Raw genomic sequence first — 27,957 nt, 5'->3', positions numbered from 1 at the left:
GCCCGACGGGACGGGCGGACCTCCAGCTGCAGCGCCCCCTAGCGGTTAGGCGGGGGCTCACCCCGTCCAGCGCCGAGCACCGGGCGGGAAGCGCCGGCCCCGGGCCCGGTCGCCCAGCGTCGTCCTTGCAGCCCCGAACCCCCAAGATCCGTCGTAGGGAAGAACGAGCCAAGCCAGGTGGACATCAAAATAGTTTTATACAGATTATTGGATCTCGGTATACAGGTAAAAAAAAAACCACCCACACAGAGGGCCCCGCTGAGGGCAGAGCCAGGCTTCGCCTCACGCCGCCCCGTCCCGCTTCCAGGGAAAAAGGCGATTCAAGTCCCTTTTAAAAACGTACATTTGAAGGCACAGTGCACGGACCGACGCGCTCCAGGGGCAAGCGCCCGCGGGGGACCGGCTCCTCGCCAGAAAGGGCACGGGCGCTCCCACGGGTGGACGGATGGACAGACAGACAGACTGACAGGGAGGGGAAGCCGCTCCTGCCTTCCCCACACCGGCGACAAACGGGCCCAGCGCTTACTTGCTGCGGCACCGAGCACGGAGCGAGAGCCAGACACCCCACCTGGTCCTGCTGCGGGGAGAAGTCTCACGCGTTTGCAAAAACATCTCAAATCCACTCACCTTAAAAATACGCACCTACTCCAAGCTAATTGCAAAATGCACTCTCAGAGGGAAAGGGCTGATTCCTAACGAGACTTATTGCTAGTGGGACAAAGCAAGGCCAGCTCCGTCCGTTACCTGCTGCCAGAGCAAACAAAGCCCAAACAGAGCCCTAAGAGCCATTTGCGAACTCAACTTTTATATAAAACCCCAGCTGTGGCTCTTGTTAAAGCCCTCAGAAGCAGGAAAAGTTCAGAGATGAGGCAGGGCTAACGCTATTGCGTGCTGCAGCCCATTACACATGGCAACAGGGCACAGCCCAGGACCAAATCCCATCCTCTGTTCCGCACAATGAGCTGGGAGCAGGCACAGAGATGGTCATGGCTCCTGCAGAACAGAGGCAACAAGAGCAGCTCTTTCACGCCACAGCCATGCGGGACAGGAGCACCGGGAAGGCTCAGCCTCATCTCCCTGTTCCCAGCATACCTCCCCAGCCAGATCTTATCACATGTTTCATGCAATATAATTCCCCGTGGAACAGGGAAGAAAGTATGCTGGTGTCTATCCCTCCAGGGTGTTTATCCCTCCAGATAGCTGCACAAAATCAGCTGAGACGATGAGCATGACAGCATGCCCACAGGCACGTGGTTCTGGAAGGGCATTTACTGCACACAGAGGGGAGGAACAGCTCCTTCCCCAGGTGACGTGGCCCAACAGCCTTCAGCGGGGAACCTACTGCACTGTTCCCCCAGAGGAGACCAGGTCAGAGCCCTACAGAACAGACCCCATCATACATTTGGGTACAAACACCCCCCCATAGACACCACGTGCAGGTTTCACTAGTGGGCCTCCCCAGGCTCCTGCAGAACAGATGCCTAAGATGTTGCTGTGCCAGGCTCCTGAACCCCAGAGCTCGGGTCAGTGGGGCAAGAATTAAAAGAGAAAATGAGCAGCAAGAAAATAAGTGCCTATTCCAACCCCAGCCTTCTGCCCAGAAAGCACAGGAACGTCAGAGATGCGTAAAGGCTTTGAAAATCAAACATTTCAGCCATTCTTCCCTTCTGGACATCCCTTCTGTTCCCCACAAATCCCATGTGTCTTAGGGATGCATGCTGTGGCTCCTCTTTCCAACTTCCTGCCAAGTGCTACAAAACAAAATTTGGCTGCTTTTCCCTTCTCCTTCAGCACAGCCATTCAGCCCTTCCTCATGCTCTGCACCCAGGCCTCCGCAGCAGCGGACACAACTGCAGACACACAAGCAGGTGGAGCTCTTGCTACGTACTTCAGGGACGCTGTAGTAGCAGAACAGAGCCAAGCCAGCAGGCTAATCTGATGCCTACCATCACCAGAGCTTGAAGAGAAAGCGTTTCCAAAGTGCTCTGATCACTAAACGGTATTAGGTGGACAATGGCAAATGGTACAGCTTTTCTTCAAAATTTAAGACTGAAGTTGGGCCATGGATACTCCCATGACCTCTCCCTGCTGCTGCAATAATGCTCAAATACAGTGGTCAGATTTCACTGTTTCCTCCTGAATAGTGGTGGACTTGAGCAAAACTGATTAGGTGAAGTCAGTAACTGATTGCTTTTCTACAGTATCCACCACAGGTTATCCATTTGCTTAGAACAACCTTCAGCTGCTCTTTCAGACACTGTGCTGTTGTAATACTAACATGAGACCCCAAAGGCCAAGTCTACTACACAAACGAAAAGCAACCAGGGGTGATGGGGATAAAGTTTCTTTCTTCCCCAGAAGTCAGGAACAGCAGTACCACAGAGCTGGCAAGCAACTGAACTTTGTCAGAGTTCACTGAAGCTCTGACATTTGCTCCTTTCTCCAGCTCACATCAAGAATGGATATCATCTCCCCCAGCTTTCAGGATGTGAAGTCACTGCCTGGAACTAGCAACACAGTAGAGGTGCTCCACAACCACTGCAGATCATAGCAGGCCACAGCATCTCATGGTGGGGAAAAGCTCCAAAGGACCAGCTGAGAACCAAGGGCTTTTTTTTTTTGGTCTTTTTCCAAGGGCTGCTCTGCAGAACGTGGAGTGAAGTGAATCTGGCTTCCCCCAAGTACAGAGTGGAAAACATGAAATCAAAACAGGTAGAGAAACTGCTTTGGAGTGTTGTAACTACAACTCCATGCAGGTCTTGGGGCACTTCCCCACCATCTGCTCACTGTGTTGAGATGCTGGGGAAGTGCTAGGAACTCTGCCGGCCACCCTGTTAAGTTGCCTTTCAAAAAACATCATGTGAACCTCCAGATCTTGACCCAAAAATGTAACAAGCCATGTCCTTAGCCCGAACACAGCCTCCAACACCCACTGACTTGCATGTACATGGGAACAGAGCAAACCATAGAGGGAAGTTGGGAGCTGCCACCCACACCTCTGGAGGACACATCCTGCAAGCTAATGTTTCAAAACTGAACCACAGGGATCACCCCCCACCACAGGGTCTGGTCCATGGGAACCTCCTTTGCTGCCCAGGAGGTGTCAGTGTTTGCTGGAGTACAATGTTTCTTCTTCAGTGTCTGTTTCATCCTGGAATTCATGGCTCAGGAGGGACTTCTTTGAGCCAGTGGACATCATGCGGATTTCGTCCTCGTAATCGTCATGGTGCTGCCGGAGGCGGTGGAAGCCATCCTTGTGTCTGTTGGACTTAATTGAGCAGACACACCAGATGATACAGGCGGTGAGGACCAGAGCAGACATACTGGCACCTGCCAGAGAGAAGACATTAAAGTTAATCCCATGTTCCCCTACCCCAGAGGCTCCTAGGCTTGCCACCATCTCTTCCCTTCTACAGTCACAACCACTTTCCTCACTTCACTGTGACCCTACTTCTTCCTCCTAGGCCACGGAAGACACACCATGCAAGAGAGCTGCTCCCAGAGCAGGACTACACTAGCTTTCTGTGCTTGCAATCTAGGATAGGATCATTGAGTTTCTCTGCAGACCACTGGGTATAAACTCTAGCCTCCCCAGCAGCTGCCACCTCAACAACAAAAAAAATAATAAAATAAATCTCTTAATGCTTACCTGGTGCCACACCCCTCAAAGAAATCTTGGGGAAGAAGCAAGATCTCCCAGCTCTATGCACAAACATGCTCTCCCCATTCTAGGCATCTCAAAGTCCATTCTGGACCCTTCAGACCCTTGCAACACTCTACTTCCTTCTTCCCTCTTTCCCTCCCTCCTGCTAGCCCAGCATCACCAGATCCAAGGGTTGTTAGACCAGTTTGCAAGGACAAGCACGTGTTCAGAAGGGAAAGCAGGAGATGGCTTAAGTCTGCAGGCTACTTTTCCAGTTCAGTGAAAAGAAGGGTCATTGTCAGCATGAACTTGTACAGAAAGCAAAGCTCAAAAGCTTTAATCAAAAGTGTCACTTTACCTGCAACAGTTACAACCAGCTCCCTTGGCAGACCAAATATCCTGTTTTCGGTATCAAATACAATGAACACAGAGCTGGGTGCATCATGACGTACAAAGACCTGCAGAGGAAAGATATGAGAGCTCCGAGTGTCTCAAAGCCTGCACCTCTGTTAGGTGTCCAGACAAAAGAGATACTTGCTGACCAGGGCAGGACCAGGCAGATGCCAAAGACAAGTGCAATGGAAAGAAAAGCTACTGCCCAAAACAACCCTGCTATGCTGGGAAATTCTTCCCCATCCATTGTATCAAGGCAGAAAACAGCTACCCTGGGCACATCAGCAGCAGCTAAACACAGCCAGCTAGGCAGAGCCCAAACAGGGATGCCTTTACATGACAGGGAGTGGGGGGAAGATCTCGGATACGGACATTCACATACCTTGACATGTTTCTGCTGGTACCCATCAGCTATCGCATTGATGTTATGCAAACCTGGAGCCAACAGCACATGGAAATAGCCACCTTCTTTAGTGTAGACCCTCAAGCCTTCATTAAGAACAATGGTAGCTTTAGAAATTGCCTTGCCACTCTTGTCTTGGACAAACCCATGGACTCCCTTATGAACCTGAAATAAAGCATTTCAAACACTTCAAGTTCAGATCCAAGCACACGGCACATTTGTAACTAAAATAGGATCTAACCTTCCCCTCAAAATACAGCCCATTCTCCATCCCTGACCCCCATAATAAATAAAAGTGCACAATACTGCAAGGACTGCTTAGCCCACCGTGAGGCAACACAGCACAGATGTTTAACTCTCATGTCAATGCATTTCCTGGTCACTTGCTGCCTCTGTTCAATCCGTTCTTCATACAGTCTAAACTATGACTGTTTGTAATTACACAGCACCAACAAAAACACGAAGACTCTCCATACTGCTCTATTCCTCTCCCCCTCCCCACCCATCCCACTACCTTCACTCCTTGCCAGAATTTCCTCCCACAGACTGTGGCTCACCTCCACAAGCATGCTAAGGAGAGATTTCCTGTGGTCTGCCCACAGGCCAGGAAGCTGTCCGGCACTTGGGAAGTAACAGCAGCTGGTATAAACAGTGATCTCAGGACAATGACCAAACATAACACTGAAATCCTGCAAAAACCAAAACCACAGTTACAAGAGAAGAGATGGTATTTAAAAAGCTTTGCAAAGTGCAGCTTGAGGTGGGGAAATTTTGCCCAGACATCAGAACAAATAGGCTTTTTAATGCTTGTTTAGTAGAGCTGCAAAGCCTTGTGCCGTGATGAAGTACCTTCATACTTCCCAAGTGACTGTGCCATTCAGAGCCACGGATCACACCGCCAGGAATATTCTCATCTGTGAGAGCAAGAACACAGCTGTCAGACAGATCTGCTCCTAGCAGTGTCTAGCACAAGCTGACGGGGGAGTCTAAAGGATTCAACCAAACATACCTGACTTATTTGGACAGCCTGGCTGGCCCAAATGCATCAGCGGATGGTTGTTTGCATACAGAGATGCCAAATGCTTCAGAGTTTCTTTGTTCTCCACTACAAAGAGAAAAGTGAGACTTAGAGTGCAACTCATATTCACTGGAGGGGCAGATTCCCATTCGAGTCCCACAATCCTGTATTAAACAGTGACACACATTGTTTCAGGGACATTCCAGATATTGTCTAACACTGAGGGGTGGTATCAAAAGCAGACTTCGTACTGGCTTTGGCAGAAGAACGGTTGAAATACTGTTGTAGGAATGGAAATGGTAAGTGTTCTGATCCCTAGCTAAATCCTGTGAGGTTTTATAGCTTTACTTAACAGACTGGCTACTCCACACACAAAGGGCTGAACACAAAAGGAGGCTACAGAACACCACCAGCGCAAAAAGCTCTTACACCATGCAGTCACATGAACTTCTGCAAAGACAACCCGAGGGTAACTGTACGTGCAAGGCCCTGGAGGAGTTAGTCATACCTGTCTGTGCTGGTTTATCATATGGGTAAGTGACAAGCAGAGATCCTCCATCTAGCGCAACAGAGAGACTGAAATCCTGCTTCAATATCAAATTCTCTATGATGGCTTTGGTCTCAGGCTCTCGTGTCCCCGAGTACCGGGAGTAATTGCCTGTAAATCAGAACAACAAATAGAAAAGGGAATTGATAACAGTCCCCTGCTATTTGAGAGGCCAGAAGTACATTCTTTGTTTATGTCTGAAATTAAGTCTGCTGCATGTATTAAAAGGTATTTGTTAGATCTCAGCAGATGCACCTGACAGATCAAATAAACCACCTAGTTCACACTACCCATGGGGGGAATTCGTCTGCAAAGCTAAACAAATGTGACACGTCACTATTTCCCAAGCTATTTACTTTTGTGATATAGAAGGTATTTCACGTGTGTTTGCTCTCCTCAATGTCACCAAACGGACATTTTCTTAAGAAAGCATTTGGGATGATCCCAGCCAAACCTGGCCAGAGACAATACTTTGTCCCCAGGAAGGGTGGGCATAGCACTGATACAGTGCTACACATATAGCAGGCAGTTACATGGAAAACAGAAAAGCATGAAAAAAGGAGACTGTTTCTGGGGAGCACAAACAGAGGGTATTTTTCAGAAATCCAGGACTGAAAGAAATCAGTTAACAGGAAAAATACATTAGGTGTCATCCGACCTCCAGACTATTCCTAAAGAACTCCACTTTGTCTTTTCCTTGCAAATAAAAGATTGCAAATCACCATCTGTAAAGGGGATCCAAGCTTTGGAAGCCTCCCAGCAGCTGTGCTGCCTGAGCTCCAGGGCAGGAGTACTGCTCTCTTTACAGGTAGACCCTGTAACCAAACAAATACACCCAATCCTAGAGCAGCTAGCAGGAGACTTCTACAGCAGCCTGCATTTCTACAGGGACATGACACATCACTTTGCTTTAGTTTGCTTTACTTGTGAAGTCTGTGTCCAGATCTCTGCCATGAGCATTAGTCTGGCCTATCTTCGATGTGCAGCCTCTCTCCTGCGCTATCTCACGTCCATCTGGATTCAAGGAAGGCACAATCACAATCCGTGTTCGGTCAATCAGCTGAACAAAAGGAGAAGAAACAGTACATAAAGTGCAATTAGTAAGGTTCATTCTCTGTACACCTCATTTGCCTAGGAACTGCAGTTAGAGGTTCCCACTCGCCCCATGGATCTCACAACACCGCCCCATTATGCACAGGATCACTGCAAGCCACAAGCCAGTGTTAACAAGGCAAGTCTCTCCCAATGAGCACTGTCTTCTCAGGATATAGCTGGAAGGCTCCAAGACAGTCCCTTGCATTGGCTCCTCACCTTTGTAACAGCAGTATTCTTCTTGTAGTTCATGCAAAGAAATTCTGCCAGTGCCAGGAGCAGCTCTGTACCAACGGGAGCGTTTCCGTGAATACCAGCAACAAAGCGGATCTTTGGCTCCTCAGGCTCAGACTGGTTGGGCTTATTGGAGATTTCAAGGGACCAGAGCTGACGGAACTCAACGCTCTGACCCAAACTGCCAAGAGATGAGAAACCAGAGCGTCAGCTCAGGAAGAGAGCGCACCTCTAACCTGACATTAAGGAGAAATCCCGGTGTGGAAAGGAACTGCTGCCAACCTCCGTGAGGAGGCTGCAAAGACAAGTGACACACAAAACACAACCACATCATGAGAGATTTGCAGCAGCACCGAACAGAAGTCACTATGAACATCAGTTTGAACACAAGCATCTGTGTAAGATTATATCCAGGTCCAGATGTACAGGACACCCAAAGCTCCATATATCTCTATATAGCCTATGACACTACGATAAATGTGGAACTGCTAAATCCTTCTGTGCTTCCAATATTGGGGGGGGGGGGGCGGTGGTTTGTTTTTTTTTCCTTCAGAGCATGATACATCTGGACATCAAACTAATTTATAAAGCACCCGGTGTAGAGGACAAAAGCAGGCCTATTTCCAGTAATGCAGAAGTTGTTGCTACAGTCATGCCATTAAGTTAGCAAACTGAATGCAAGCAAAGCAGGGAACACAATCGGGGCTGATGCAACTGGAAGGACAATAGAGGCTACAGATCAGAAAAGCAGCCTTGGCACCAGCAGGGACAGCACATGAGCATGTTGTGCCTGGTAACAACAAGCAAATGAGGTCCTGGGACAAAGAGATTTGTGCTTTCTGAAGCTGACAGAGGGTAAGCGCTACAGGTCACACAGAAAAGCAGAGGACTGCAGCAGCTGGCCTCCTGCAGGAGGGCAGAGACCTTGGCTCAGGGCAAGCTAACTCCAACATGTCTCGCACTACTGAATTAAAATCTGAAGGCAGACCATCAAAACAGGCCATCTGAGATTTGTAAGTCAAATTTGATCACTTTTGCTGGGAACTCTTTAGCAGGGTGGATGTCAGAAAGGATTTGGAAAAAGGAGGAAATGGAGACCATGGAACCGAGGTATTGGCAGAAACTTGGCATATCAATGCTGGGAATATTGCCAGTCCCAGGCACCCCTGGGGAACTGACGGCACCCTAGGTTTAAGTCAGTAAAATGACATCTCAGGAAAAAGGACATGGATGCATTTGCGAGTCCCTGTAGATAATGCTCTGCCACCATGCCCTTACACACGGGGCTCCCTTGAACTTGGGGACCACAGGGAAGGGGAGGGACGAGCTCCCCATCTCTGCGCTGCGTTCATGGCTCATCGTTTCACTACTTCCCTACCACAGGCTGCTGCTCAGGGAGGAGCTGAGCACTGCTGCTTTGAGTTTTTACCTGGTGAGATTTGTGATTTGTGGGTAGTTCAGATTGAGGCCTCGGAGGAACTCAGAGAGGTCCTTGTAAGGGCGGTATCGATAAGGAGAGACATCCCCTGAGGAGGTAAGCAGGAGGCGCTCCAGGCCATTCTCAGCAGAGAGATCTTTGATCAGGGTCTCAAACTCCTTCTCGCTGGGGTCGCTGGTGTCTGGGGTGTTCAAGACCGGCACCTTCCCCTCCTCCACTTTGATGTCTGTCCGTGAAAGAGTGAAGTTGACCTGCACCCCACCTTTGCTGCCAACTTCAACCACCTTAGTCACTGGATCATACCTGCCCAGGGAAGAGAAGGCACAAGGAAACATCAGGCATTTGAGACCTCACACAACAAGCCATCCTCCTTCCTGACTAGACACTCACACAGGACTGCTACTGCTCCCCAGCCAAAAGTGAGAAGCATAGAAATGAAGAGCGAGAACACTTCAAAGGGACATGGGAGTGGTAGGAGGACAGGCAGCAGCTCAGGGCCCAACATGGCGCTGAGCTGCTTTTGGCTCAGGTGTTACAGGGTTACGTGGCAGACTGGCAGGACAACAAGTCAGGCTGCTTTAACACAGAGGTTTTGGCAGTGGTTGAAGTGATGAAGTCATTTCTGTGGGCAGCTGCCTGCAAGAGAATTTCCCCTAGAGACACTAAGTTATCAACTCCTTCCCCACACCACCTCCAAACAAGGAAAGATTTGGATTATACACCAGTGCCAGGTGCGCAGTCTTTGACACCAGGGTAGCATCACATAGCTAACTCTGCACAGGCCAGAGGGTAGGAGAAACACCCATGCCTACATCTGCCGTAGGCAGAGGCGATGGAACTACTCCTGACTGGGAAGTCAATCATGCAGCTGTTTGCTCCTTGTGCCACGGCTTGCTTACCCTCGGGCAGACGCTGTGATTTTGTACGTCCCCTGGACCAAGAGGCGCCAGTAGTCTCCATCCTTGTAGGTGGTCACCGGGTGGTTGATGTCGGCAACGCTGATGGTGGCGTTAAGAATGCCCCTTCCGTCCATCGCATCCAGCACAAATCCCCAGACACCGCGGTGAACCTGTGCACAGACCCGGAGCCCTGATGAGTGCCAGCCCTCGCTCTGCCTCCCACCCCACACATCGCTGCGGGAGTGCAGACACCCAGATCCCACCAGATCCCAGCCCAGGAGGTTCAGCATTCCCAGAGGAGCAACGTGTTCCAAAGGGGTTCAGGTTAGGCTCGCCAGCAGCTGGCATGGACAAAGATCAATTGTTTGGCTCAGGGTGCCACCACAGCACTGTTTGCTCCACGTCTTTGTTCTCATGCCCCAGATACGCTGCACTACCACCAGCCCTGGACTCAGATGGGAACAGCACTTAAAGACCACTCCAGTAGTGGTAAATAACAAGGCCACACCTGCATCACCTGGCTGCTGTTTCCATACAGATTTCTGGTATGTTGAGAAGGAGTGGAGAGGAGTCGTCGAGACGGGTTCTGATGTGAATGATTTCTGTGGAGCAGGTACCCAGTCTAGCCAGGAAGCAGCACTCCCTTCAGCCTGCAGACTAGCCAGTTCATTCTGGCACGTCTAATGTAAACCCCAGAGGCAGCTCACACAATTGCTTGGGGTCAAAGTGTCTCACCTGTTTCATGAACTGGAGGAGAGATCGACGATTCTGCTCCCAGTACTTTGGCAGCTCCTCAGCTTTTGGATATTTCACGCAGCCCAGCTCAATGGTCACTTCAAAGCAGTTCGTATTTAAGTAATTCCAGTCTTGCATCCCACCTACAACAGGAATGTAAAAAAAGTTTTGACAAGGTCTCCTGAAGGCAATTGTACCAAAGCTCCAAAAAAAAATAAAAATAATCAGATAGCAGAGAAAGATGAAGTACAAACTACAGCATGCATTTTATAGCTGAAGAGAGAAGGCTTTTACGCAGGGCAACGTTCAAGCTTCAAAGGGATGCCAAAACAGCAGACAAATAACCATCCTTCTTGTAAATACCTTTCATGCTAATATACTGCTGTAAAATTTTATGAAACCATTTTCCTAATAGCCAGAAAAACTACCCTATAAATTCCTTCCCCCAGGAATAACTTTATCTGGGTACATTATTTAAGAGGTTATAAAAGAAACCTGAGTCCCAGTAATGTGGGCTGACCAATGTAGAGTTTGCGACTGATCAGGCTAAATTCTTTAAGCTGCACGTACGTTAACTTGGAGGTACACAATGCAAGAGACTTAGGGTCTACTTTACCTGGAACGTTGTACCACTTAGCGCCATTAGTGATGCCATGCGGGAAGTACTCAGTGGGGTACATATCCTTACAAGGGCTTCCCTGATACATCTTTGTATTTTCCTAAAAAAAACAAGATACAACATGTGAAGCTGAGCCTGCACTCTACAGCCACTGGCACTTTTGTTCTAACGTTAGTCACACACTTGGGGTTACCAAACACAGACATTCATGTAGACACGTGTTTGTATGACTGCAACACAAACAGACTGCACCCGCAGCCAGCCCTAACCCATAGACATCCTTGCTCTCCTCCCGGCCCGTGTACAGCATTTTCTACCACCATTCAGTGTGTTGGCCCCTGTGCCTGCACAGAGCACTCCTCCCACAGCGCCTGCAGACAGAACATGCTGGACATCCAGTCACGGAACAAGAGCTTCCCACAGGACCCTTCTGCTGTGCCTGCAACACCAGGTGCTCACAGTATCTGCGCCCTCCTCTACCAGCCGCTCAGGAGATTCCCAACAGCATCAGGAGTTAACCCAGCAGGATGTGCCTGTTTTCCAGTTAGAGCTTTACCTTGGAGTAGGAAAGCGCCAGCTGCTGAAACACAGCGTCGTCTGGGGATTTACTGTATATGGCTATTCCTTGTTCATCATCATCAAAGGGATAATTAACCACCAGAGAACCTGCAGGGGAAACAAGCTTTGACTCGTACTTGCACGCTTTCCAAGTCATCCCTCAGCCTAATATGGGAAGTTTTTCTTTTTCTCCAAAGAGTCTTCCGTTTCTCAAGACTCGGCATTAAACAAAGTATTAAGCCAGTGGCTAGAAGAGTCAACAAAAGCACAGGAAGAGATAAGACCGCACCCAGTTGGGAAGGTGAACCCAAGCCACGACACATCAAAGGTTTGGCTCCTACATGTGGAAGGGATGAGCACAGACTCATAATGATCGTCTTCACGGAGGACGGAAAGCAAGGGGAGGAATTTCCTAGAACATGCATGGTGCCCTTGGCCCAACCGCTGTAGTTTTTCAGCCTTCTGGAGTTTATTGTGAGCGCTGACAGATTATAACATCTTTTGCTTACTGAAGCTTTCTCTAAGCAAGTTGTACTAATAGCACCGTGGAACCCCAGACACCACCGCTGCTGGAGAACCGCCAGCTCCCTCGTACCCACACACGGTACTTCTGCACTACAAAATTAAACATGCTAGCACAAGGCAACCACCTGCGAGTTACCACAGCTACAAGCTTGCAGACAAACTGTCTAGGGAATAAGCTGTAATACAGAGACTTAATTTAGATCACTCCAAAAAAGATAATTAAATTACAGCAAATTTCATAGTTCTGCCATGCGATTCAAGGCAGGGAACCCTCAGGATTACAATGTGTTCCCTTCACTTTATAAATACTATGAAGCCTTTAACAGCCGCAGCACTATATCACATTCCCAGACCCAGCTGCTGAGCAACCGCTGACAAGAGAGTCCGTCCCCATCTCCCAGCAGGCAGGGTGCTAGCTACTCCCCAATCCATGTGCTCCCTTCAGAGAAGTGGTTGGGATCCTCCCAGCAGCCTCTTCAACTCCCTACAAATGTGCTTGGGGACACAGTTTTCACCCTCTGTTTCTGGCTTCTGATCCATCTTCCAGCAGCATGAACAAAAGGGTTGATTTACTCTTTGTGTAGGCCCTTTGCAAATGGCCTTACCCCTGTTGCAGGAACCTGGCTGCCTTCGCCCCTGCCATTTCACAGCAATGCCAAGGGCAGAGAGCTCTCTGCAAGAGCTCCAGTTCACGCCTAGAACGCTACAGAGATACCCCTGCAAACTCCCATCCCTCAAACCTCAGTGCAAAGGAAGGAGCTCGATTTGGCTGCCATACCTCCGTGCAGGTTTGCTGAGAGCACAAATGGGTAATTCTTTAACCAGGTCATGACAGCGAGAGTTTCTGGCTGCAGAGGGTCTGCCACATGGAAGAACTGATCTGGGAAGTTCCGGTTCAGGTCGTAGTTCTTGCTGTTGTTTCTGCCAACGGTACCTCCTCTGTCTCCTGAAAATTAAACACACGTTCAAGCTTGCACCCTATGCAAGCTCCCACTTTAGTTCAGAGGCTTCATCCTCTTACTACAGAGCTTACAGTTATCAATTCACGGAAAACAGCAGAGAGCACAACAGTGCTGGCTCCCTACACCCCAGAGTGATGGGACCCCCACACTCTCCTTCAGCGACAGGCCTGCTCTGCACACAGAGGCGTCCGGGGGCCCTTTCAGCAGGTGTTTGCACAGGCTCTCAGTGCCAGCCAGACCACAGCGAGCAGAAAGGCAGCGAACCATGAACAATCCCAGCAGCCGGATGTCACGACCGCAGAAACCTCAGAGCTCACCTTCTGAAACCAGCCGGACAAGTTCTTTGTTAAACCCAAGCAGAGCTCTGCTTCCAGAAAATCATTCTGGATGGACTCTGTTCTGCCAATCTGCAAGAGCCATGCAGTTTTAAGGACCTCCTTGAAGGATGTTTTTGCCAATTTCAACATCATGATAAAAGTCTATATTATCCTTGGACAAGTGCTCTGCAGACAGCCTGGCTCCCGCATCACATGTTACTAAGAGCATGGACCAAAGCACAGCAAGTATGAGCTGTGTCAAAGGAATGTCTTTTTTTAAAATAAGCCTTGGGATAGCCACAAACCATAAGGGGACCCAAACAGGGGCAACATATAGCTCTGCCGAAGCATAAGAGCTCTCTCCAACAGCTTCGAGCATCGGTCGGCTGCCCACATCCTGCAGTGCAGGGTCCACCCACTCTTCCCACGGCACGCACCAAGTCCCTTCCCAGCCTCCCTGGGCAGAGAGCACTTCTGCTCCAGCAAGGCTTCCAGATTTCTCAGAGAGGTACCATGAACCCAAAGGATTGTTCTCAGAGCTAGAAACCCCACAGATGTTTCAACACAGACAGCAATACCTTCCTGGGACTTCTCATAGCCATCAGGGTTCATGGACGGCATAATGTGGATCCGGGTGCTCTGGACCAGGTCTGTCACTTCAGGATCCATGCCAAAGTTCTTGCAGAGGTACTCGATGAGGTTCAGGAGAAGCTCTCGCCCCACAACTTCATTCCCATGCATGTTACCGATGTACTTGAACTCTGGCTCACCTGAATACATAAGGCCACACCAAAGAGACAATTATAACCACTTATATTAAAGCTTGGAGACATCTCACCACCCTGAGCATTGCACTCGCAGGCCTTCCTGCAGGGCCAGAGGGCATTTACCTAAAATTTACCCTTCTGCTTCCACAACACCAAAAAGGACAAACATTGTTTCAGGGAAGCCGCTTGGTCTTTCTGTCCCCAGAGCTCCACAACCAGCGTAGATGTCCCCAGCAATGCACTTTAACTCACACTAGTGCCACCCACTGCACCTGGTCTTTTTAGAAATGATACTGCAAGGAGCAGCTCAGTGTCTCTTCAGACAGTTGCCAGCTCTACGCTCCTTTTTGCTCTGCCCACAGTCTCCTAAAGCAAAGGGTCTGGGACTAGTGCCTCGCTTAAAAGGATTTCCCACGTTACCTGCTTCATGGACGCCAGGGTTGTCAGAGATCTCCATGACGTAGAGCTCCCGCAGCTCTACCGACTTGCCCACAGAGTAGAGTCGAGTTATGTTGGGGTACTCGTTGGCATACCGCCGCAGAAAGATCTCCATGTCTGAGAAGTGATGGTGGCGGAAGTCCACAGGTTGGACAGGTTGATGGAGAGAGGTTGGGCTTGGGGCCTCTGCCTGCACCGGGGTGGGGGTGATGGTAGAGACAGGAGCAGGCGTTGCTGTGAACTGCGTGACGTTAAGAGCTGGTGGCATTACAGTTGGCTGCAAGGAGAAATCCACTTCTGTGGCAGCTCCCTCCTTCACCTCGATGTTCTCTCTGGTCACTGGTGTGTAACTGTGAAAAACACAGCTGGCTTCAGGAAGGAGGCTCTGCGGAACAGAGGGAAAGACCCCTGCAGCCTCTCCACCATTCCAGCCTACTCCTCCCAGCCTGAACGCACTGGGATGTTAACGACTACATGAGAGATTCACCAGTGAACAAGCTGACTGGACTCGTCCCGCTGCCACCGGACCCAGCTACGCTGCTGTCCGTGCTGTGTCAGAGGCACAAGTTCTTCTTTACAGACTCACCAGGGAAGAAGCCGCAGGCGTATCACAGGGCTAGCCTAGGGGCAAGCTACGCATTCACACCCAGCCTTGAGACAACACAAACTCTTACTGGGGCAACCCTACTCCACTTTCTCCCTTTGCCCAAAAAGTAAGATGCAAGTTGATACAAGCAATCAAACAAAGGTGACAGAAATGCTGTGCACCCAACAGCACCCTGCTGCAGCAGGGCATGGGGTGAACAAACACAGCTGCAGTTCTAAGCTGGAGTCCTTTACCGCTGCAGCTTCCAGCCAAGCCCCTTAAATACACAAGATGCTTTGGAGGAAGAAATCAAGTGAAGAAACATGAGCAGTTGGCAGTGTGCATGCAGGCTGCCACAGAGACATTACCCCATTACAACTGCGGTCACGTTGTAGGTCCCAGGCACAAGCAGTCGGTGGTAATCACCAAATTTGCCTGCTGTGATGTTATGAGCAATACCGGCAACAACAATGATCGCATTCTCCAGGCCAGCTCCAGTGACTGCATCCCTGACAAAGCCTTTCACACCAATGTGGACCTGAGGAAAACAATGCAAGAGCCTGGCTGAAGACAGGAAACATCAGGGGAGCCGTGTCCTCATCCAGCAATATCCCCCTGCCCTTCCCCAAATGCAGAAGAGCAGAACAGCTGCCAGGCAAAGACATTCAAGGGCCCATGATTCAGACAGCGCTTGGCCAGATGGCAAGGGCAGGAATTCAAGCATGCACTGGGAAGGCAGCAAGATCTCAGAATTGATCCTCCCTAACAAACCCCCTAATTCATCAACACGGGCACACAACAATATGAACATAGCAGGGTTACACACCATACTGAGGGACAAAAGGCAGCTGCCTCCCTTTCCAGCCTAAACTGTCACCTACTCAACTCATACACTGGGCATCTGGAGACAGCCTGGCAGAGGATTCTGCAAGCCAAGGTCTCAGCAGTGTTGGTGCTTTTGAACATCACTGGAGATTCACAGCAGTGAGGCTATACAGATACTCTGCATTACTTAGTGAGATCTGCACTGACCAATCCCTCTAACACAACCCCACGAGACCCCTCTCAGCAGAGCGCTGCTATCACGGAGGATGTGGGAACTGTGGCAGAACCACAGAGATACACAGCAGCTTTGTAGCCACCAATCTCTGCGCAGCAACTGCAGCAAACAAAGCCACAAGAGCAACTGCACACAGCGCTCTCAGTCCACCACGGACACGTGGGTTTCACAGCTGCTGTCCCCATGCCCCATCCCAGCCCACACTACCTTCTCAATGAAAGCAAGGAGAGAGTCCCGGTTGTTCTCCCACTCCTGCTGAAGCTCGGAGGTCGGCGGATATTTGCAGCAAGACAGCTCCAATGTGATCTCAAAGCAGTTGGCCCACACATAGTTGTAATCCTGCATCCCACCTAAGAAAATGAGGCAGAGACATGTCCCAAAGAGCAATGCACAGACATCCCACCATGGGACGCACATTTTCGCTTGTCCTTCAGCCCCCACAGCATCTCACCGTGACGCTGCCCTAGCTCCAGAGTGAACAACCTAAGGAGGAAAGATCAGATCATTGTGAGAGCCTGTGCTGGGGAAGATTGAGCTCCATTTCTCCCAGTAACCAGCATGCTGGCCATTCAAATCAGCCACAGACAGTTCAAAGATGACAGTCCCTTCAGTCTCACTGCTCTGTCAGCTGAACTCAGCAGCAGAGCACTTGGAAATTCATACGGATTCACTCTACTGTGAAGACATTTTCCAGACACTACAAATCCAGTGTGCCAGGGCAGGGACACCAAGGTTTGAACGCTACTGCTGCCAAGTCCTTCACTATGTGTTCCAAGGTACCTTTAGATTTGTGAGGTCTTCCTGCAAGAGAAGTTACTCCACCCAAATAAGCTTCAGGCCTCTGATACAAAAGAACACACCAGACTATCAACCCAGGAGGTGGCAGCTCGAATCTGCATGCAGAAATCAGTTTCAAGGACCACACAGCTCTTCTACCAAAAAACTCTTAGCAAAACTCCAGATGAGAAGAATGCTTCCCCTTCTCTACTTCCTCAGCTGCTCTTTTCCTCCAACTTCTTATCTGAAGGTCCCCATTTACTTGATATTTAAAGCAGCTCTAGCAGAAAGCCTGACAAGGTCTGACGTGGTGACAGCATGCAGTGAACTGCAGCAAGTCACCTTCAGGAAACTCTCCTCTTGATTTGGGAGCGCAGTGATGCCTCCCTCACCACTGAGGACTCCTGTGACCCCGCAGCAGCCAGGTCCTTTAAGAGGAGAACAGGACACAGACTTGTCCACCTGAGAAACGCGAACTGGAAAACTTGCTCTTTTCTCTGAGACCTCCAGCCAAGTCACCAGCCTCCTCCCACATTTCTTCTTTAAGGCAACACACTCAAATCAATTTAAGGATGTTGCAGCACCTGGGGACAGCTTGCTAGCTTAGTGTTAAACCAGCACCAGAAAACAGGAGTGCATTTCCCAGTATTAAGCTCATCTTGCTATCCTTGCCCTTCAGAGAAACCACAGGCACTGCTATGAATTGAAAAGGTCACCTTGTTCCAGCAAGTGTCCTGACCCCATTTGCTGAAGCTGACGTTCAACCCTCAGCAAGCAAACCTGTTTCTCAAACAAGAATGAATCACGTACCAGCAGGACTTGAGGTCCGCAGGTATCAACACTCATGATCAGGAGCTCAGAATTCAGCATGCTGCTGAAGGCTGCAAATGTTCAGCCCTCTAAACATTCATGGGAGCTTTCAACAGTAAAAAGGACATTCCAAAAACACCACAAGTCTGTGAAACAGGTTTCAGAGTCAAATCCCACCACATGACTGTAGCCAGATGTCATGGCCACATGAGAGGATCGTTCCCACCACCACCACCACCAAATCAGGCAGTTGTTTCAGCATGGAAAACACACCACGCTAAGTTTTATGCATACTGATGATATCTTCTGGGTACACAACCTTATTCAGTTACAATCCAGGCAGACTGGCACGCCATGACCTTGGCCACCACTTCCTAGACAGCTCCATCCCAACCTGCACAGCCGCGCCTGGGACCGCTCAGCCCAGAGACCCCTGCACACCGACTGAACGACTCCCACCGGGGTCAGCGGGACCCAGGGGCGCAGGCAGTGGGTCTCTTCCAGATGAGTTGAGGAAGTCAAACTGGTTCTCAGAAGCCCATCTGTCACAGAACAGCTATACATTTGCTCTGCAGGAGACAGATGCAAACTTCAGGAGGAATGAAAGCAGAAGACAGCCTGTGGCACATGTCATGGCACCAGCCTGCAGGACCCCAGCAGGCAAGTCTGTAAGAAATGCATACTTTGCACTCCCAGCCTTTGCTTTGCCCACCAAAGTGCTACATTTGTGCTATGCTAATAAACCTCACTTGCTTTGTCTGAGCAGTTTTCTAGTCATTCACAAGCGAGGGAACCTCCAGGGTGCTGGCCAATTAACCAGCCAGAATGGATCAATACCACGGTGCAAATGCACTACCTGGCATTTGCAGAGGCTGTGATAATGCACGGCCCGGAAAAGCTATCAGCAGCACTCTACCCAGCAGAGGAGACTTATAATAAACGTGGTGGCTGTAAGCATTCACTGTCCCAAAAGGTCAGGGACCGCATCTCTTAATTCAATAGCCCCACTGCACTCAGGTAAAGCAGAGATGGACTGACAGCATAAAGTAGGATTTAGAAGAACAGACCCCTGGGAAGATGTGCGGGACGGTACCACAACAAAGATGTCCCAGTTCCTCTCAATTCTTCTGGGAGCCTGCTGCTAAGGGAACACGAAACTTTTATTGTAACAAATGAAACGTCACTTGCTGCCAGAAAAAGCATTGCAGCTTGTGCATGGGCTGAGATCAAAACAGGAAAGAGACTTTTCTGTCCAGCACAAGGGGCCAAAAAGTGTTGGAGGACTTTAAAACTCTCAAACTCGGTTCAAGAGGTTAGAGGAACAAGGCCTGTGAATCTGATACGTAGTTCTATTCAGCTCCTGTTACCAGGCTCCAAAAAGTAACCCACAGCAGGCTGCTCTCTCGCCAGTAAACACCATGCAGAGTGAAACAATTTGCCAGCCTATAACCATCTGTTCATGGCAGGACGCTAATGCATTTGAAAACATCCATACGTAAACCAGAGCCATTATGAAGCATATTTAGTGCTTCATCTGCCATTCAAGCAAATTTAGGACAGATGCTCACCCATAATAGAGCAGCAACGGACTAAATTAGAGCTTGCTACATCAATTTTGGTAAAACTGTCTCTTTGAGAAAGTAGTCCATTGCATGCTTGAAAATTTGGATTGTATCGGCTGCACATATTTGGCCTTCACACGGCCCGGCTGCAGAGCAGGACAGTTATTTTTACAGCATATGGAATGACTTATTTTTCCACATACCATCTGCACAGCCTCTCCTGGCTACACAGAAGATCTGGAGGTGTAAAGAGAAACCTGTACACAGCCTACCATTAGCAGAGCACTACATTCACGGAGCAGAGCAGAAAAAGCACACCCAAGGCAGAGGACTGTCAAGATTGCAATGCTTCTACTCTACCTGTTTGGGTAATATCTAGGATAACTTGCTGGATTTATTCCAGCATTTTTTAATCACAGGGTGTCTTCTAGCCCACACTCCATAAAGCTGCAGCCTCCCAATGAAGCATCATACCTATTTCACCGGTGAGGAAAGCAAAGCAAAAGCAAGCAGCTTACAGTCACAGCAAGTGACTGCTCTCTCCTGCTCTGTCCCACTCCTTGAGCATCAGGACTGCACTTCAGGGAAGGATCCCAGACCTCTTGCAGCACAAGTGCCGCAGAGTTCACGCTGACAAGCATGCCTCTGCTCCCTGCCAAGCTCAAACCAGGCAGCCAAGTAGGAGAATGCAGCTCTCTATAGAGTCAAGCCCGGGGATCCAGATACCATAAATACACCCCATGCCAAGAGAAGCCTTCCAGGCCAGCCAGGAAGGACTCTATTTTCAAACTGTTCTATGCAGAAACCTCTCTAATTCCAGGTCTCGCTGGAACAGACATTAGGAGATAAGAGACCTGCAGCTAAGTTAAAGAAGAGAAATAGTCGTGTCTGCTCTGCAGAGAGAGCAGATGGCACAAAGCAAGCTAGAGACATGATTAAATACGTGGCACAGGTCACTTACTCTGGGGACAGAACCAATTGTCTCATAGCATGAGACCGGGTGAGCACTACCACCAAACAGGCAGAGGAATGTTTTGGTCTATTAGTCTGCAATCATTAAAACTCAGAGGAGGGGAGGTCTGAGCCTCCAACTCCAGCAGCTGCATCACACAGCCCAGAGCAGCACAACCCTGCAGCCTTCTCGGGCCTCTCTCAAAGAGGAGGGCAGGGTCTTGCCAAGAGCTGCACCATCACAGCACCACCCAGCAGCTCACGTTAGATGTGAAAAAAGGCATCACCCCCTCGAACCATCAAGCCAATACTTTTCTCAAGAAGAAAGAAAGAATTCCAATAAGAATTTTATGAAAACACATACAAACACATAAGGGCAGCTAATTGTGCATATCCCAGAAAGACATGGCTGAAAACTTCTACGAGAGCTCATGCTGTGCAACTGCCTTCTGCCATGCCCAGGAAACAGAGGCCACCACAGTGATGCCATAAGCACCCACTGTTCTCAGCACTCATTTTAACTGCTCTGAGTTTGACACCACTAAAAGCTGTTCAGAAGCTCAGTGTGGCTAGTAACCACAGTCAAAACAACCTAGTAAGCACACATGTAACCTAAATCGACTTTCAACCTGAGAAGTGTCTTCTGGTAGACACCAGAAGCACCTCAAACGCTTGGACATCAGAGAGTCAAACTAGCAAGGAAAAAAACTCTTAGGAAGGGACTGCAAATAACGACATGACCTTCCAAGGCTGCCCACAAAATACCCTATCAAACGTTACGTTGAATTCAGTTTCTGAACTGGGCTCTTCACAAAATAAAGGCAAGCACGTTCCTCCCACAGACTAAGACTTAAATGGTTTCTCAACCGCTTTCCAAGCATCATCTGGACCATACACCCGACCAGACTTGCACGCATTTACTTGATCTGAACCAGCCTCTCGGTAGTTAAAACCCCCAGAGGTTAAAAAGGAAGGAAGAGTAAGAGCATGTAAAACAGAGATAGCCTCTAAAAAGCAACCCAGTTACAAACGTGCTTATCTATAGCAGCTGGAATGCAGAAGCTGAATTCAGCTGCCTGGCAGAGAGCCATCTTTCTCTGTGCACACTTGACCTTAACAATTACTCCAATGGTTTGTACTTGCCACCTTGGTTTGACTCGCGTAAGAGGTTGTTTGCAAACTCGCATGAAAGTTAATGGGGTCTGGCACCAGCATAAACCTGAACTGGTAACTCCGGGACAATGAATCCCATGGCAGTTTGCTTTCCAGCATGTTTGATTTCACATGATAAAACGTGGCAGGAAAATTTCCACCTGTTGAGACTTTATGTTCTCATTTCTTTGTTTTTCCTGGCTTTAGTTCACTTGGAGCCTGCAGTCTCTCCTGGCACAACCTGATCCAGAGGCCAGAAGCGTGTGCCCTGCATCGTTCACAGAACTCTGTGCTCTGGTTCTCTCTAAAGCTCAGCCCAGGGAGCTCCTGCAGAGTACTGGGATTTCCCCAGCCTCATTTTACCACACATTTAAATTCTGCAATCACTGGGAAAGGCCTCCTGATCCGAGTATGAGGCTCAACAGTCCTTGGCACGGAGCTGAGCGAATCAGATGACTCAATAGAGCCACCGTGGTGGTTTTGCTACTTCTGTCACACACTGCCTACAACTGACTCCCCTTTGCCTGCTCTTCATCCACCACTAAAAATAAACGTTAACACCTACAATCCCTGAAGGGACACAGTAACTTCACACAACATCAAAATACACGTGTACTGGCCTCTGCGGTATCTGTTAGTTCACCCATGCTCTCCCCTGGATCTCACCTCCCGTGGGTTACACTTTACATGAACTCCTCAGCCTGGGACGTGCTCCGAGGGCTGCCATCACCCTCCACGTGTGCATCTTTAACAGCAACGAGAGGTAAATTACTGCTTAGGGGAGAGACCACACAGGTGCCCAGCAGCTCCTGTCTTCCAACTTCAGTAATGCTCCGTTCTGAGAGTTAGTGCCGGTACACCCTCCCTATAATCTCTGCCCGCGAATTGCCTACAGCCATCAGCGCTGAGCCCGAGATTGCGGCTTGTCACAGCGAAAGAGTTTACTTCTGCAGAGGCTGAATGCTGGAGGCTATTGGACATAATATAGGCCACAGCAATGGCAGCACAGAGCAAACTAGTCTCACTTCACACCTTGCCATTTCCTGCGAAAGGAAAGTAGGTGAAACCTCTGCTCCGCTCACTGGCAAGACAAAGGCAGCCTCAAAGGCTCACACACCAGCGCCACAGCCACTAGCCAGCTGTCCCACATCCTAGCAGGAGGATAAAGACGTTAAACCTGCAGTGAAAAATGCTGCTCGCTGCGGGCAGGGGAACACAAGCCCAAAGCTCTGGAACCACCCTCCCTTCCGAGAACGCCCATCCCACTTCATTACAAGGGCAGAAAACATTAGAGCTGCCGCTAACAAACTTCCCAGCTGAGGTATTTGCTGGTAACGACTGTCACCAGAACAAGGCGGCACAGATCATCCAGGATATCCTGTTCCCCCATAAGCAAATTCACCAGACTACACAAACCTTTCTCCTGCTGGACTTTTCACAGCAGCAGAGTGAACCTTGAGCCAGCAAACACCAGGGCTGGTGTGCTCAACAGGGTGGAGGAAAGCAGACAGGTGCTAGAGAAAGAGATAAAACTGCATCTTATTTGCACATAAGATCTTATTTGATCAGTGAAATCCTGGGGAATGATTCAGCCACCACTGAAATCAAGACTTCCTCTTCCAGCACAGAGGTGATGTGTTCAGGCCCAATAATAGATCCCCCTCCCTCCTTCCCAAGCAAGGTGGATGCAGGGTTAAGATAGGAGTCAGCTCTGAAGCCTATGTTTTGGAAATACACCGTCTTAATAGAATTTGTTAAGCTGTAAGCTCTGAAGGATAAACAACATTCAATGTCACTGCTTGCTCAGCACTACCACCTTCATCCCTCAGCCCTAGCATGAGGGAAAGCAGAGCAGTCCAGGCACAGCAAAGCAACGCAACTTCTTCAGATCATTTATGCAAATTTTTTGTTGTGTCCTCACCACAGAAGTTTCTGCACAGTCTGGCGAGGCCACGGTTGTACAACATCCGCCGAGGGGCCATGGCAATGGTGTAACTTCTTCTAATGACATGGCCAAGATTTCTCTTTCTGCCAGCCCACAGAGCCTTTTCCACAAGAGCATCTCGTCACAAAATCTGTCATTTAAATCCCATTTACAGCAAAACCAACGCACGCAGAGCAGCCCACTGCGTGGCTGAGCCAGGCCAGCCACCTCCACACAAGCAGTGTGCACACCAGGAGATAATTTGCTTATATTCAGATCACCTCCAACGCAGCTGCCTAATGGAGTGATCAGGAGCTCTCCTAGAAGCCCCAGCAAACTGAATTTCAGATCCCTTCTACATCCTGCCACGCTGGTGGATGAGAACAGGCTGTGCTGGTTGTCACCCTCTGCACAGGTCTAACAGCAGAGCAGTTCATGGAAAAGCTGCCTACCCCACTTCCAGCGAGAGCAGCTAGCTTAGCTCAGACCACGCATTTAAGTTTTACGTAGTTTTACAGCAGACTATTCTATAATCATTTACAAAATTACAAGTTTGGAGGTTAAAAAAAACATCACGGAATACTGGCATTGGTTTAATACCTTTAATACTCCATCTAGAGACCTAATGACAGTTCACTTGGCAAACAAAGCCTGCCACAAGCAGGATAACTCTCCAGCATCTAACAGGGTCAGGAAGAATTCTCCAGTTTGCTGTGATCTCTTCCCTATGAACATCTCCCAAGCTGTGATTCATCAAGCACTTACTGGTGTGCCCGTGATGCCACCTCCCTTCATTTCAAGCTGCTAGAACACATTCAAAGTTAAAAATATCACTTCACCCACCGTCCTTTCCTCTGTGATAATCACCACTGGTTTGGATGTCAGTTCTCAGCAGGAGCAATAAACTCTTTCTACAAGACACTCTGTTAGGTGAGCTAGCAGTTAGAGCAATTCACCAGCACAGCTTACCTTCTACATCATACCACTGGGCACCGTTTGTGATACCATCCTGGAAGGTTTCTCCCTCCTCGCCAGGGCAATTGGGTTTGCCAGTTCTCATTATGGGGTGATGTGACGCGTAAGCTTTTGCCAAATATTTGAACACTTCGTCATCAGCTGATTTACTGTAGACTCCTGTGGGCTTATGTGTGGGAGAGTCATCATAGGGATAGCTTGCAACCACTGAGCCACCATGAAGATTGCCAGAGAGCAAAAACCTGGGGTTGGGAAGGAGAAGAAAAAGAAGAAAGAGTCATACTGGAACAATTTCAACAGGAAGGTGGCTACAGCTGCCCAACCAGTTATTCTGCTGCCTTCCCACCCAAACTGTGTTCTCAAGAGCCTCCAAACTCTATTTGGGATCAATGAGGCAAAACACGCCCACTGGACAAGGTGCCCAGCAGTAACACCACTTGGGAAGAGGAAGCAATCAGACCCTGCTCCATCAGCCCTGTGCTGGGAGAACGCCTGTGGAGCTGCTGCCACACCAAGGTTACGTTAACAGATATGCACTCGTCCAACACTGAGTCAGCTACTGCTGGACAAAAAGATACACAGTCCTGGGAGATGTATCCCCTCATATTAACGGCAGCCTCCAACACAGTGAGCAGGATTGTCAGAGGGTCTGAACAGTGTCCGAGTGGGAGCACGTTGGAGATGTCAGCAGATTTTTGTAATAAACCAACTCTCAGGACTGGTTTATTCACTCCCCAAACTGACATCTGGCATTACTGGAGATGAAACAAGTTTCTTGCTGCAGCCTAAGACAAAGCCCTTAAACTCCATGACAGACAAGCAGTGCCCTGCACATAAAGCAATGTACACGGCTCTTTGTCAAGCTTTGAGCAACATCTGGTAGGTACAACAGAACTGACTTGCACAAAAAAACCCTGGATATGTGACAGAGCCGTTAAAATCCCAAGTCAGAAAATATAGCATAGCATGACCTGTATCACACTTTAATTCGACCACGGGCAGCATAAGCATTTCAATGAATCCCAAAGGTAATTGTCTCTGCTCTTCCTCTTTCCACCAAATACAGCACTGAGGGAAAAAGCGCTCTCCTCCTCATTCAGTCAAATGGGATTTAGTTCCTGAGCAGAGGTAACGTGACCAAGACCTTTGCCTGGCTTAAAATAGTGCACACGAATTGCATTACACGTGCTCTCTCTTTTTTTAATCAAACAGTTCTGTTTACCCATTCATTTTTCTATCAGTGGTTATGTTAGTCTAACAATTGTACCAGCATTAACTGGTGCTGCCAGGCAGAGAGATGCACAAAGCACCGTGTTCTTCCTGTTTCACCCTGGCTTACATGCAAATCCCACCTCAAACACTCACTCAAAAAAAAAAAAAAAAAGCCCAAGGTATTTTCAAAATTATATTAAGAATGCACATTAGTTTCCCTAGTAACTAATTTTGAGTTGAACCAAGTCTGGAGGGATTTCAGTGCAAACTGCTGCATCAGAGCTGTCCCAAAGGATCCTTAGGACAAGCAATTACTGGTGCAGTTAATGAAATTCCTCTAGAGCAATAATCCCCATGGGCAATGCCATCCACCAAGTTTTAATAAAGATAGTTTGTCCAAGCAAATTTTGTTCCCTAAAACTGAGCAAACATTATATAACACTAAACGTTGTGTGTGTTGGTTGGATCCAACCAAGAGCCCTACAGTGCACTGCGGCCGTCAGCCAGCCCCTCTCCGTTTCTCTCTCTATCCCCGTTTTGGGAAGATGGCCACAGTTTGTTTCAGTGCATTGCTCGTATCTGATCAGACTTTGCATTCTGGTTTTCTCTGCTCAACTTCATATGGTTGGTTGCACTGACCTTAGTGGTTTGGACCTTCCACAGTTCTCTAAAGAGCACACTGCAAATGAAGAGACAGTGCCCAGTCTGGCCACTGCGCTTTCTGGGGCTGCCCCGGGCCTCAAACCGGAGCTGGGCTTCAAAGGTGCCATCTCCCCTCCCGGACTGCCCCGCTCCAGGCACAGAAGCTTCCCACCATCCACCCTCTTGGAAGGCAAGAGCCGAACGGGTCAGCGTGGGCGCTTAAGGCTCAGCCCTGCACGCTTCGACAGGAGGACAGACGGGGAAGAGGGCTGCAGGAACAGGGCCTGTATTTGGAAATGCTGCTGCACAGAGCATTATTGCTAAATCCAGGGAATTTTCCATAAAACACAAAGACGGGGGGAAGCCCTGCTTGACACAACTCTGTTAACATGTTTGTACACAGACCGGCTACGCACTTAACCCCAAATATTTTAAGCATCCCACAGCTCATGGCGAAAGCCTTATCGCCCCCAACAGCAAGACCCGCAGACAGGCTTAAAACAAAGCGGACAAGAAGTTTCCAGCTTGCGGGCTCCTGGAGAAGGGAAGCACGTGGATGACCACGGAGACCGGGAAGGCCCGGCCGCGCTGAGGGCACGGGCTGTGCCCAGCGGGGCTAGCGTGGCTCCTCGGCACGTGCCCGGCAAACCGCAGCCACCGAACTGATCTCCCGCACACGCTACCCAGTACGAGGGTTAGCCGGGTCGCTGGGCGCAGGATTGGCCCCAGCTGCCATAAAGGGCCAACTCAGTGCAGGAGGCAGGCCAGGGAGAAAGAGGTGGAGAAACGGCTTGGGGTCTTTTTCCCCCCGGCAAGCCCTGCTAGGAAGCGCTGGGAAAGGCTGAAAGCAGGCTGAAGCCCCCAGGGAGCGGAGCCGAGGGTTTCGGGCCGGGGTTGGGGGATCCCGTCTGGTCCGCACTCACTTGTTGCGGCGCATCCAGTCGATGAGGGCTCGCACCTCGGGCACGGGCTCCAGGTCGGGTTCGGCGGCCCCGAACTGGTCGGGGAAGCTGCGGTTGAGGTCGCGGCCGCGGCTGTTTTCCCGGCCGCCCTCCGCTCCGCCGCCGCCGCCGCCGCAGTCGCCCTCGCGGGCGCGCTCGAAGCCGTCGGGGTTGAGGCTGGGCAGCAGGTAGAGGTCGGTGGTGTTGAGCAGGCGGCCGATGCGCTCCTCGCCGCCGGCCCAGCCCCGCACCAGCTCCTGGGCCAGGCGGAGCAGCAGCGGCCGCGCCAGCGGCTCGTCCCCGTGCATGTTCCCCACCAGCTTCACCTGCGGCCGGCCGGGCAGGACCGAACCGCCGGGCTCCTCGCCGGCCCGTTCCGGTCCCAGCCCCGCCGTCAGGCGCAGCACCCACAGCTGCCGTCCCTCCACCGACTGGCCGATGCTGAAGAGCCGCGCCAGGCCCGGGGGGGCCGCGGCCGCCAGCGCCCGCAGCGCCTCGCCCAGCTCGGCCGAGTGCAGGTACCGCAGCGCCTCGCCGGGCGCCGCCGCCTCCGCTTTCTTGATGTGGGCGGCGCGGGCCGGGCCCGGCAGCAAGGCGCAGAGGAGCAGGAGCGGCGGCAGCCCCCGGCCGAGCAGCCCCCGCGCCGCGCTCGCCATGGCCCCGCCGCACGCCCGGCCTCGCCGCTCCGCGGAGCCGCCGGGCAGCGGGAGGAGGAGGAGGCGGTGGCGGCGGCTCGCCCCGCCCAGGGGCGGGCGCTCCTTCCGCCACCCGCCAATG

At 50.2% G+C, this 27,957-nt stretch overlaps 1 protein-coding gene across 1 annotated transcript; it reads right to left on the bottom strand.

Annotated features, from left to right (window-relative positions):
* Positions 1 to 178: 178 nt before the first annotated feature.
* Positions 179 to 27,876, bottom strand: CPD (carboxypeptidase D). Its single transcript, XM_075032802.1, has 21 exons — positions 27,163 to 27,876; positions 24,380 to 24,627; positions 16,442 to 16,584; positions 15,543 to 15,712; positions 14,571 to 14,938; positions 13,962 to 14,153; positions 12,883 to 13,050; positions 11,578 to 11,687; positions 11,019 to 11,121; positions 10,403 to 10,545; positions 9,668 to 9,837; positions 8,760 to 9,071; positions 7,316 to 7,511; positions 6,929 to 7,064; positions 5,966 to 6,115; positions 5,449 to 5,544; positions 5,289 to 5,353; positions 4,997 to 5,128; positions 4,419 to 4,604; positions 4,002 to 4,101; positions 179 to 3,330 (listed from the first exon to the last, which is right to left on the bottom strand). The coding sequence occupies exons 1-21, from the start codon at positions 27,834 to 27,836 to the stop codon at positions 3,104 to 3,106; spliced, it is 4,089 nt and encodes a 1,362-aa protein (XP_074888903.1). The 5' UTR covers positions 27,837 to 27,876; the 3' UTR covers positions 179 to 3,103.
* Between the last annotated feature and the right edge of the window lie 81 nt (positions 27,877 to 27,957).

The sequence above is a fragment of the Buteo buteo genome, chromosome 7, assembly GCF_964188355.1.
Source record: "Buteo buteo chromosome 7, bButBut1.hap1.1, whole genome shotgun sequence".
In the NCBI taxonomy this organism is placed as follows: domain Eukaryota; kingdom Metazoa; phylum Chordata; class Aves; order Accipitriformes; family Accipitridae; genus Buteo; species Buteo buteo.
Note: the sequence above shows the minus strand (reverse complement) of the source record. Positions and strands in the feature narration are given on the sequence as shown.